The sequence below is a fragment of the Sinohyriopsis cumingii genome, chromosome 4, assembly GCF_028554795.1.
Source record: "Sinohyriopsis cumingii isolate HCF-2022 chromosome 4, ASM2855479v2, whole genome shotgun sequence".
In the NCBI taxonomy this organism is placed as follows: Eukaryota; Metazoa; Mollusca; class Bivalvia; order Unionida; family Unionidae; genus Sinohyriopsis; species Sinohyriopsis cumingii.
In genome coordinates this window covers 57,471,212-57,484,925 of record NC_142964.1, presented here as the reverse complement: position 1 = coordinate 57,484,925, position 13,714 = coordinate 57,471,212, and the positions used below count along the sequence as shown (strand labels likewise).

Here is a 13,714-nt window from a genome sequence, read left to right as displayed (position 1 = left end):
TAGCTTTAACAAAATTTCCAAGTTGGCTACAGCAGCTATATTTGATGTGGAAGCAGCACCATTTTTATTTCGGACCAACTAAACCTTGGGATGAATGCATGTGTAGTTTTATGGCAATCCTTCATAGTTTAGGAGAAACAGTGATAACAAACTTGTGCTAACAGATGAACAAACAAATGATGGACAACAGATCATCCCATATGCTCTTTTTGTCAATGATCAGTACAAATTTACAACTAAAGAAAACATGTAGAAGCAAAACTCATATGTTTTTTACTACAATGGTTGGGATTATTTTCAACAAGTAAATAAGATTTAAAGAAATACACAGAAATGCCAGCTCCTACTAGTATCAAATAGACAGTGTCTTCTTTTTTAACTGCTTAGTGTTCACAACAGCTGAAGAAACAGCAATAACAAGATTTTCAACATGACTATCAAGGAGGCCATATTGGCGGTAAGGTTGGAAATGTTTCTTTTTAGGACTAACTAGAAATCATAAGTCTATGATGTCGCTATTACTTTCCCTTGGGGTAAAGTAGCGATAATATGATTTTGCATATGGCTGCCCTGGTGGCCATAATGGATTTCTGATCATCACTAACTTGACATCATACAGTCAAAATGTCATGTCAACATGACTATCCATTCAAGAGAAGTGGCGATAACAGGATTTTTACCCGAGAAAAAAACACACTATTCATATAATGTTATGCCTTGCATATTCAGTTTTGAATTTCCATAGCATATTTTTTCCTCAAGGTATAAGCTTTAACGGTCACTTTTCATTTCATCATCTTTCTCTAACTCTTACAGGTAAATCAGAGCACTAAGTTTACATGTTGTTTTACTGTGAAAAATTCAGTTTCTTTTGAAATACAAGTGTTTATGTTTTCACAAATGAATTACAATCAGATATAAACATTTTAGTGATCTATATAAACCGATGTCTGAGCTGCAATTCACCTACAATTTTTTTTATTTTACTGGAAACTTGGAATGTAACATAAGTGATCATAATGGTAAGGTTAAAAACAGGAACAATTCTGCCAAAATCTGAATGACTGTCACCTCTGAAGACACAAAAACCTATAAAAAGGAAATATTTTGTTATATGGTATTTAATGAGTATTAACAGAATAAAACACAATTAATAATGAAGTCATTCATACTGAAAGCATAGCTCTCTGATCAATCAGATGCACTAATCAGTTTCCTTGATAGAAAAATCGCTTTATCATATGGAAAAATGGATTAAACAAATTTTTTAAATAATCTGTTAAAATCTACAGAAATGTATAATAAATTAGCTATTTATAAACTTCCTTTTTTAAACTCTTTCAGCTTCCAATAATAGTGGGAAATTGGGGGTGGTGGTTGTCGGACTAAAAAGAGCAGATGGATCTTTCGCACAAACCCCAACACCAATTCCAATAAATTTAAAAGCTGACAAATAAAATCAGTACATGCTGGATGAATATAAAATTACTTATTTATTATCTTCATGCTTTCATCAGTTATGGAGCATTCCCGGTCTTATTCGTTCTAGTTCTTAACATGCTTACCAAATGTTTAACTAGACACCAGACTGTTGATCCTGAAGCGCTTTCTTTGATTCAGGCACATTTCAGTCATTGTATCAACAAATCTATTGTCTAAAACCAGCTGTGTGCCATCAACAGCTTTAATTGTTTTGATCTCTTTCATTTCTGTGCAATGAAGGCCTCATCAAAGATCTGTAATAAACTCTGCTTGTGTCTGGAGACAAAAGTCCGCAATATTCTGCATTATTATATGCTCATTTTATTCTCTGTTAGCATTACATTGTCGGAATCGTTCAATATTTTACAATACTGCACACCTTCATATTGCATTCATGTACACAAAGGAACTACTTTCTATTGTAAACAAACAATAGATGCAGATGCCAACACTTTTGATTTGTAAACAAATCATGTACACTTGCATAGTAGGTGCTTTATGTTTTGGTTGATTAAATTTGTTTCTGAATGAAGTGAAGCAGATGTTTCGCGCACTGCCTCATTCCAGCAGCTTTGGCAAATTCAGTGTTAACTTATTTGATACAATGTTTTGGATTTAGGTTAGCTATAGCAGTACAGCTGACGCCAGAAAGGGTCCTTACAAATAACATACAAGTGACAAGGGATAAACTGTCTTCTTTAGTTGGTAATAAGAATGGCCATAAAATATAGTTTTACATCCTGAATTTCCTCAAAATGTACATTCTTAGTTCTGCAAATCCGAATTACATGAGCCATGTCATAGGTTCTCAATCTTGACTACACAAAATTTGAAACTGTACTGTAATTTCAAATATAAGTGCAATTACATCCTCCTTACTGCACTCAAAATGAAACAAGCATTAAATTCCATAGCATCTTTTTGATAATTGCAATTGAAAGACTTCATATTTCTCCCACATTATGATTTCAAACATTCAGTGACAGAAACAAACACATTTGCAGATGTCAACACGCTTCTCCCTTGCTTCTTCAATCTGATGTATTGCATGTAGAATTGTCACATATAAATCCAGTCCATAATCATGAAATTTTGTAGAATAAAAAAAAATTACCAAAATCTATTTATTCCAGACCAAATGGAAAAGTTGTTGCAATGAACATTCATTCACAATATGACTCCAAATTTCAATTTTAACTAGACATGCCATTTTCTTTCAAAAGTTATGTCAAGAGCGTGACTAAGTTCAAATCTATCTGGGTTGAGTTATGTGCACAGTAATAATGTAATCTTGTTACTGTGTAATGATTAATCTGCGTTTGTGTATTTAGTTTGGAATATGGCATACATTCAGTTACTTTGTTTCTTGTTATACATTTGTTAATATAATTAAGCATTAGGTAGAACAAGAAAATGAGCATATAATAAAAAGGTTATATAATAAAAAATATGAACTCGTTTTGTTGGATGGATATACTGCACTCCCAAGGTCATGCATTATTTACATTCAAAAAACTCGTTCATATTTTCCCAAACAAATGCAGTAATCTATAACTTTTTTTATTCATTTAATGCCATGCAACAAAGGTCTGACCTGAAACAATTAGAAACTATCTTGGTTCTTTCTGAAGATGTAAGCTTTATCTGCATTATTTTAAGTTTAAATAATACCTGATCAATAGAGGCCAGGTCTGATACCAATCTGAAACTCCTTAGTTTTATCCTGCGAAACATGAGCTCACTATATTTTATGTTGTTTTAACCTGTTTAATACCTGTGCAATATAGGCCTGATCTGAGACCAATGAGAAACTGTCTAGGTTCTGTCTGGAGATGTAGGCTTGCAACAAGATGTTCACTTTGCCATAAGTGTTCTCCACTCCCCCAGGGACATTCATCTCACAGTGTTCATGAAGGAAAGTTTCTAACTCCTCCATTTCATCATCTCGCACCTGCATAAAAAGAGAGGAAAGAACTGATAGGAATCAAAAAGGTTCCATTGGATAACAAGTCTCACCTGTTAAAAGCATATTTATGTAAGTTACATGACTTTTAAATTCCTTGTGTGGCATAACAATGGGTTGGCACTTTGAAGTCATACTAAATTTCAATCAGACTCCTATAGCAGCTATCTTGAAAATCTGCAGCGGTACTTGTAAAGTGCAATAAAGGTCTGACCTGAAACCATTAGAAACTGTCTTGGTTCTTTCTGAAGATTTAAGTTAATAGATACTGAACTTAATTTATATGCATGAAAACTTCAAATAGTTTATGAAATACAAAAGATGCATACCTATGAAACACACAATGCAAACTCAGAACCTTCGCTACTCACCTGCACATGCTTAAAATAATTCTGAAATACATGAATTGCTGAACTTGCAATACATCTTAACCAGTGTTTTCTTAGTAAACGAGAAAAAGCATAAGTTTTGGCATTTTGCCATCAATTAAACAAATATATATGACCTATCTGTATATATTCCTCTTAAAACATCTTGAAAAATATAATAACAATTAAACAAGACTAACATCAAACTCTAGTCTATTGAAATCTCACGGTCAATCTCTCCACCTTATCTCCCCTCTGCCAAAAGTTGGTAGATTTTCATCAAAGGTTAAGAAGACATCAAACTTACCATATTTCCCTGAATTTTAACAACAAAGTAATCAATTTAACAAGATATTGTGTACACATGTCTGCTGTTCTTGAACCATTCTAACCCCATTGTGATGCCACGCATCAATGATTTGCACCAGTCACTGTACTGGTGGAACATTTCCGGTACACAGTAGACTGGTCCTGACTTGCTTCTCTATTGTGTTGACAGAACTTGAAAAATACAGTATTTGATTTTTTTAATTTTTTTATTAAATGATCAGAAAATTTAATTTTCAAAAGTGATAGATTTCAACTATATAACAGAATGTATGATGAAGCAGACAGACAGACACATCAAAGAATGATCTATAGCTTTAATAGTGTTTGTCTTACTTTTCTAAAACAGATGAGTATAAATAGAATTTAAAGAGTGTTCCATTCAACCTTATGCTTCACTTGCATCTATGCAATTATGTATTCTCCCCTCCCCCAACCTGCAAATATTTTTAAACACAAATCTTCAACTTTAATGTGAAATGAGATAGAACTGTCACATGATATTTACACAGATGAGACAAGAAATACAGTTGAAATACAATGATTTATGGGTTACCTTACCTTGATCTGTTCAAATTCTTGTGACTTAGCAACCATACCAAACACATCACCCTCTGTCATGATCTGTTTTAGGTGTTCGTTGATAACCTGGAAGAAAACAAAAGGTAACTTAAATAACTGACAAATCCTAATGTCCAGATAACATCATTAGCACTGCATTTTCTATATCAATGTATTGAAAACACTGATGGGTTGGTCAAAGGATACAAAATCAACGGACACTACATAATTCTTTTTTACCACCATACCCATAAATTGTCTATATCATCTTGATATTATTCTTCTAAATTTCCTTTTCTGTACATCACCAGAGAATTTATATTAAAATGTCAAACATTGTTTGGTAATTCTTGAGGCAATTTCTTTTATATGGATTTTCAACTTTGTTTCAAGCATTACCACAAGCTGAAACAATATCCAAGGGAAATAACCACTAAATTACCCAATCATTTGCCCAAATTTGATTTGCCTCCCTTGAAATAAACTTTCACTAAAAGGTCAGTTGATCTATATTTTGTGACAAATGCAATTTGTTACTATTATTAGTAATAGAAACTACATTTGAAAACAATCATGGTCACTATGCTAATGGAATGGTGGGGCTGAAATTTCTCCAAGCTAAAAACAGTATAAAGTCAAAGCGGTTTCACAGCAACTTATTACTGAGTGCTCTTCAAGTTATGTATGGTATCTTTCAAAGCAACATGAAAAAGTTAGGTTTGTTATAAAACTTTTGTGGAAACTGGAGGATTTAAAACCTGTGCATAATAAATTGGGAAAACTAAGTGTCTAACTGAGCTCCAGAATGACTTTCTCAGTGTAAGACAAATTAAGCACTCCAGACAAATGCAATTTGTTACTATTATTAGTAATACAAACTATATTTGAAAACAATCATGGTCACTATGCTAAAGGAATGGTGGGGCTGAAATTTCTCCAAGCTAATTTTAGTAAGTAGGTAAGCATTAATGTTGAATGAATGTTGAATAACTAAAGTAAACTGATTCACACATAGCACTCCAGACTAAAGTAAACTGATTCACACAAAGCATGAAATGATACTGTTTATCAGCAATTCATTTAAATTGAAAGGACTCTCTGAATGATTGTGACAGAAAAGTAGAACTAGGCAATTTGTAAGACACACACACACACACACACACACACACACACACACACACACACGGTCTTCAAATGCAGATGTATTTACAGGTGTATTTATATATTGGTCAACAGATTGTTGTTGTTGTTGTTGTGGGGTTTAATGCCATTTTTCAGCACAAGGTTATACACAGTGGATATTATTAATGATGGAGGAAGAACCTGGGAAAACCCCCGAAATAACAACAACAAACGAGAAGCTTCTGGCAAGCTTTCTCACATACCCATATAAGCCATCTCCAAGACTCGAACCCACACAGACAGAGGTGAGATGGCAGTTATCCTTAATGGTGAGTGCTTTTGACCACTAGCCAATTGGGGCCCCCAGGTAAAAAGGTAAAAATATATTTATGTAAAAATGGGACCTTCTGAAAATGCTAAGAGTATGAGCTTTTTATATGCAAGTAGTTGCTACAGATTTGACTGCATCATATATATGTACACTGTATCAATGATATACCTTGAGATGTATACATTTTTCATTAAAAGGTGAAGAGGCTTGCCTTTTAATGAAAAATTTATACGAGTGGCATATCACTGATACATTGTACATAATATACATATATTTTATTTATATCAAATACAAATATACGTATTTGCCCTTTGAATGGAGTGAAGATATGCTACGGGCAACATACATAGGTAGGTATGTATATAAGTATGTACGTACGTATGTACGTATGTACGTACATACATACATACATACATACATTACAATATAAAATAAACTAATAGCTCCTTTTATCAAGTTATTTTTATATACCATATTTTGTATAGCTTGTTCCAGTTTAAGTCATACTGTCAAGTTCATTCAACATTAATGCTTACCTACTTACTAAAATCTGACCTGTTCAAACATCACCTCATAGATTCCAGTACCTTTACCCGAAATTAGTACAGAATTTCAGATTCTATGCTTTTTAAAATCTTAATATTCAAAACAGACTTTAACAACATGAAGGAAATAATAACATAAGGAGAGAAATCTGAACTTTACCTCAACTGTATCATACTTGATATAAAAATGACTGGCTATTCTGCCCATGTCCGTGGAAGCAAAGTAGTTTGTCTTCTCATTGAAGCGAACCATCTTTGCCTGATCCAACTTGCGACCAGCCATCACAATCAGCTCACGACGGTATTCCTCCAGAGTTGGATCATTCTGAAAATATGCATCATACCTTTCACACTACAAACAGCTTCAAGGCAGAAGAATATTATAACCAACAATTATTGGTAATGCCATATCCTGTTGGCTTTGTACTGAACATTGGAACCAGGTCATAAGCTCTCAACAAAAATTAATCATGCAGTCATCATCATCGTCATCTAAGGCTCTAGATTTTGCAAATAATGATTTTATCAGGTGCAATGTATTGACTTATTTAAATCATTTAAATTGCATTCTGTAATAAAATTAATTCCAATAAGGGACTGAACCTGTTAATCATTTACACTTCACAGAGATATGCAATTTCACTCATCTACAAATACACAAATTTACAATCAACAGGCGTTGGTGTCCGTCTGCATGTCAAAGTTCTCCTTGTAACATGAAGATCATGACATGGCAGGCAATATTTTACATTAATTTCACCAATTTCTTTAAGTAATACAAAACTTTATTACAAAAATAAACAAACATCTGACTTAATAATTTTGCAAGGTGTTGTATTCTTGAGGAAAAATATATCTGATGACTGCCTTGCTTCTTTTTTTAAAGATGTCTGCTCCATAAAAAGCTGATAAATATTAATCTAATTATCAACAATAAATCCACCAGATCTTCTCTGTGTTTGTTTTCAATGCATCCTTTGTACAATAATTCCTCAACATAAGGTAAACAATAGCCAACTGATGTTTGTTTTCAATGCATCCTGTGTACAACCATTCCTCAACATAAGGTAAACAATAGCCAACTGATGTTTGTTTTCAATGCATCCTGTGTACAATCATTCCTCAACTCTGGGTAAATAACTGATATTTGCTTCAGTCATCTGGTATACACACCCTAGCACCAAACAAAGTAGTATTCTAAGAAAGTTTCTCACCCAAATTTATAAATGAATTCAACTACACAATGATTTATCGGAAAACAATAGAAACACCAACACCTGCTAAATCAATCATCATATACACCTAATAAAACAAGTTTATCCCCAACTTGTCATGACAGTTTTGATCGTGGCTACAGACACACTCCAAGTTGTATTTATAAATCCTTTAAAGAGTCAAATTCAGAAATCTTTACAGCTGTTTCAGATCATGCTGATATAAACAAGACACTTTTTACTGTAATGTTAAAACTGAAATAGAACCATCAAAGTTGTTTGTTAGGGGTTAAATAGCTTTTATCACAATCATACATATTACTCTCTGTTTTTGCTCTGCAGTGTAAAGTCATAGAATGAGAGATAAACAAAAGTTTCAATGAATATTGGGTTTATTTATGTTTTCCTCTGTCTTTAAGAGAATCACTAAACTGTTTCTATGGAGTTCACCCTGTGCCCATGAAAAGAAATGGTTTATTCCCAATCATTATGCAAACTGCCACATACAATAAGTAAAAAAGTTAATTAGTTTAAAAAAACTAGATGATGCAGTTGATGTTTAAATGTTTAATTATGTAAATATATCTACACTTCAAGATGCTGAGGTGAAAATTCAGTAAGCTATAGACACAAACTGAGCTCAAGAACTATAACTGTTCAATTGCATTCTGTTGATGTGGATGTATTTGGTCAAGTTACAGCAATTCACTGCTGGAACTCTTCATCTTTCCACACACCAAATTTCATGAGCAGCTGTGAGCTGGATACGAAAGATGCATCTTTGGAGGCTGGGTCTAGTTCTGATACTGTCACTGATGAAAATCAGTGGATGAGGATCTTGATCTTTATTTACATTCTAATTCAGACACTGGTTAGATTATCATGCACAACACACAGATGAGTTATCTATGGATCTGGATCAACGAGACCTTGAGTATCACTGTCTTGGTCAGTAAACAGTGGACATGTTATGCTTAGTTTAATAAAATTTAATAAAGTTGACATATGATACACATTTTTTTATTTTGTGTTTTACTTCATGTTCCATGTTTCATTATATTAATAACTAAAGGCTGATATTCATATCTGAATTTACCATTCAGTCAATGACTACATTTTGTCTTCTTGTATGATCAAATGTAGGACCAGCTGGTTATGGACAGGACCAGCTGGTTATGGACAGGACTAGCTGGTTATGGACAGGACCAGCTGGTTATGGACAGGACTAGCTGGTTATGGACAGGATTAGCTGGTCATGGACAGGACCAGCTGGTTATGGACAGGACTAGCTGGTTATGGACAGGACTAGCTGGTTATGGACAGGACCAGCTGGTTATGGACAGGACTAGCTGGTTATGGACAGGATTAGCTGGTTATGGACAGGACCAGCTGGTTATGGACAGGACCAGTAGTATTGTCAGGTTACTGGTCCTGTGGGCTTGGCACGTTTCACACACTGCTCCCAAACTGGTTTTAGGCAGATATACACACCTTTTGAATTACTTATCATAAGTACATTATGAGGTCAATACTTTTGACTTCCTTTATGAATTTCAGTTAACGTATTTTCAAGCCTAAATACAAGTTTGTTTTTAGAAACTCCCAATGTCTGATTGATGCATTTTATTGCCTGTCAAGAACAGGCACTTTGGACATGTCCTGCAAATATAAATGTTTTGGAATATACAGTTTTCATAACTTGTGTTGTTTGCTAGCAATCAATTAAATGTTTTGATTGGAATGGAATCTCGCAGAAAAATTCTAGAAATGATCTTTTTTTGTGAGATTTTTGTTAAAATTACTGTTATAAATACAAGGATATCGGTTGATGAGTATGTGTACTGTAGCTATTTACACTTCTGTTACCAAATTTCATATATATGTACCAATGAATGATTCTATGCCAGAAAAAATTAAATTTGCGTAACTGTTGAAGTAGTTTCTCATTCAATATGAATCAAGTGAGTAACCGCATCAGTGAAGCAAGTAGTTTTGTACTTTTTTTCCCCCCATTTAGTATAGCTATATGACACATGCAATATTTTTTCAGTTAAGTGACATATTGCATGAAATGGTACATAGCACGATGCCACTCTATGGACCGCAACCGTTACGTTAAAATGGGGTTTTCCTGTATAATTGCACAAGATTTGCACTGCAATGTAAAGTCATGTCATGAAATAATGGTAACTGACAGCAACTGACATTTTTACACTTATCACAGCAATTTAAGTGACTTCCACATACCTCAACCATTTTATAGGGAATCCCATAGACAAGGGGATTGCATTTCATTCTGACATACAGGTATGTGTAGCTCAGCCACTTGACAGCTTCATCAACATTTGTCACCGTGCCAAGTGCAATCTGAAACAAAACAGTACACAATACAAATGGTACTACCTATCTTCAGTCTTATGAGAGGACAATCTCTTAGCAAAATATCATCAATCTTTCAGGCAGTTTAAAGACTAATTACTTTATCATCTGGGATTTAGGTCTAAAGATAAAAAACCTATAAATATGAGTTGTGTTCCTACACTTATAAAAAAAATAACTTCCCAAAGTTTGTATCATTCAACCATAGTTGCACATGACTTCGTGAGAGTGAGATCTTCACAAGTCAGGTAAAATGTTTCACTGATCTCTGGCACCGAAAGAAGGTAATTCAGTAAAAAAAATTATTAGTAAGACTACAAAGACATCTCTCCCTATCTCAAAATATTTCTAACAGATATTCTGCAATCACTCAAACCAAAATAATATCGAAAACTGAGAAGGTAGAATTTAAATCACCACTGATGCAGGAAGTGAATCTCGATCAACCAATGAAATGACATCACCACATCAGCCAATGAAACAGTTTTTCTAATTTTTGGAAAGCCTTGTTCTGGCATTAAAAGAAAACTCATTTTTTTTTTATACCAGACTCTCATATGGCAAAGGTCCCATGGAGCCATGTGAGAGTAGTTGAACAAGACAATTCCAAAATAACATCCATGTGACTGGATAAGACAAAATCTCAGACTCAAACTTATTATCTTCAGGGATGATGGCCCACAAGTTTTCATTGATGTGTATAGTATAATACTACAGTAACAGTAATTCAACATTCAGATTGTGCAAATCTGTAAAGAATCCAGGCTGTAAGACCAACACAAATACACCTCAGCACTTAGACTGTCAGACTGCTACAAAATTGTATCTCAGCATTCATGCTGTTAGACTTACAAAAACATATTTCAGAACCCATGCTGTCAGACTGTTACAAAAACTTATCTCATCATTCACACTGATGGGCTGTTACAAAATTATATCTGAGAACCCAGACTGTCAAAATGCTGAAAAAATACAGTTCAAGATTCATACTGATCGATTGTTTCAAAAACAAACCTAGACTGTTACAAACACATACTTGAGCAATCAGACTGTTAAAAATGAGTCTCTCAAAGGCACTGACACTCCCCTGTATGAAAACACTTTCCAGGAATCCAGGAGAAATACATTTCTTCCCTCATTAAATTCTTGTTATTTCTAAGTACTGAAACCTTCTCTGATGTTCTAGAGATAATCCAACATACAAAATTTGGTTAAAAGAAAATATTTTCGAACATGTCTGAACTAACAAGTACACATAGCTGTGCTTTATCAAATTCTTCTGCATGATCTTAAACCTTGAAACTGATATCATGGATAGAAGACCACTTAACTTGTCTCAGACACTATCAAGACATATTCACATGCTAAGTTTCATCAATGAATTTGTCTCATTCAAGGTATTCTCCAGGTACACTATGAAATAATTCATTTTCATGAGTATCAACTCTGTTAGTTTATGAAAAATGGCATTTTCATTGGTATTTAAATTCATAGTACAAATAATGGATTCCTTGTGTTTCCATGGATGAATCACTGTTCACTGTGCAATTTTTAAAGTCCTGGGATATTTTTTTAGATGACTGGAAACAGTGCCTAGGCTCATTTGATCAAAGTAAATTTTAATTTTAAACTGGGACTATTCAATAACCTTTAGAAAATCCCCTTAGACTCTTTCATTACTGTCTGCACTTACCTCAGCATTGAGATTGTCTGTCAAACTGTTGATAAATTGACTCTCTATAGGATTCTGTCGTGTCATCAGTGAGAGATAGTGAGACAGTTTTTCATGTGTGCTCAAAATGGTACCATGACCAAATTTGTCAAACTGTGGACGACCAGCACGACCAAATATCTGCATCACATCCAAAATCCCAAGATCAACAAATGACCCTTTCTTGGCATCATAAATTTGAGTACCCTACAAGAAAAAAGAAAAAAAAGGTCAAAGCGTTGACAATACAACAGGCAATATTTACCAGAGTTTTATTCTTAGACCTATTTAAAGCTTTTGATACCGCTGTGAGTCGGAGATTAATGTACTATCTCAAATTGAGGCCCTTTCTTTTCCATTTATTATGTAAACTATTTTCTAAAGTGTTTACAGATGATACAAAATATATTAGAGATAAAGATGTTAGCATTGTTGCGATTAAATTAGTAATAAAGATGCTAGCATTGTTGAATTAAACTAAATCTATACAATGTGCAATGAAATGGATGCATGTCGATAAACTTAGCTTAAATTTACAGACGACTGAGTTAATGATATTCTGCTCAGCACAATAGCCAAATACAGATAATTATACTCATACTTACACAACAGCCAAATATTGATAATTATACTCAGTAATATACCATCTGTACTCGCTTATAAGTCAAGTTAAACTGCAAACAACAAAAATATCCTGATCTGCCATAGCATAATGTGACTGCAGATCAGGGTCTATGGTATTTGTTCTACTGATTACTCCTAACAAACTGCACAGACCCAGATCTGCCAGCATGTTATGCGATGGCAGATCCTGTTCTGTGCTGTTGCAGTTGGACTCAACTTATAAGTAACTATATACAGTATGAAAAGGGACATTGCCTTTATAGTGGATCTTAGAGTGTACAATAGAATTGTTTTTAAAATACAATTCTTTTGAAGAAAAAAGGTCTAATCATGTAAAATTCAAGTGCTTTTAAAGGCCATTTGTCAAAACTGAAGGAATTTCAGGACTTTTCAAGGCTACCCATTAAACTGAAGGACTTTTCATGGCTGTGCAAACCTTGGACTCCTACTGAATTGTCCAACAGCATTAGGACTGTATGTCCATGCAAATGTTCTACCAAAATTGTTGGAGGCATGGAGAATAGCTTTTATTTCCAGAAGGTTGACGTGAAGAGCCATCTCTTGACACACCCACTTGCCACTGACCACCAGTAGCAAGTGTGGTCTCCGACACATCAGACTGGCATGTATACAGATCATTATTTCCAGTTTCAAAAAGACAGTCACGCTATGAAACACTTCTTGTCTTGCCAATGGAGAAGTTTTTGATATGGGTCAAGATCATGATATTCTGATGGGCCATGAAAGGTTGCCATTGGGCCATTTCTAAATGTAAAGGCGGCCAAGGGGTAACAAATCTGTAGCCACATTGAACAGGACAAGGAGTTGAAGACAAACATTTTGTTTGATATCCTCTATGATCCATGAGGTTAAGTTAAGGGAGAAAAAACCCAAAAAATTGATATATTTTACCCCAATGAGCAAAGCAGATATTTGCATGACATTGTTTGAATTGGATTTTGAAAATACGTCAGACAGATCTAAGCTGATCACATAATGATTGCAGTGCACTGAAAGACAAATAGACTTGGAAAATGAATTGACTGAGTCAGATGAGGTCAATCAAAGGTCTCAATTTACCAATTCA

The 13,714-nt window shown here is 34.1% G+C and overlaps 1 protein-coding gene across 5 annotated transcripts in view; it reads right to left on the bottom strand.

Moving 5' to 3' along the window:
• LOC149801214 (activating signal cointegrator 1 complex subunit 3-like) overlaps positions 1 to 13,714 on the bottom strand; it is a 441,282-nt gene that overhangs the window by 326,825 nt on the left and 100,743 nt on the right. For all 5 annotated transcript variants that reach the window (XM_089955269.1, XM_089955267.1, XM_089955271.1 and 2 more), the window contains exons 16-20: positions 11,986 to 12,210; positions 10,161 to 10,280; positions 6,860 to 7,024; positions 4,702 to 4,788; positions 3,257 to 3,433 (exon numbers count right to left, since the gene is read on the bottom strand). In XM_089955269.1, coding sequence (XP_089811395.1) covers positions 3,257 to 3,433; positions 4,702 to 4,788; positions 6,860 to 7,024; positions 10,161 to 10,280; positions 11,986 to 12,210 — 774 coding nt within the window. The remainder of the gene's footprint in view (positions 1 to 3,256; positions 3,434 to 4,701; positions 4,789 to 6,859; positions 7,025 to 10,160; positions 10,281 to 11,985; positions 12,211 to 13,714) is intronic.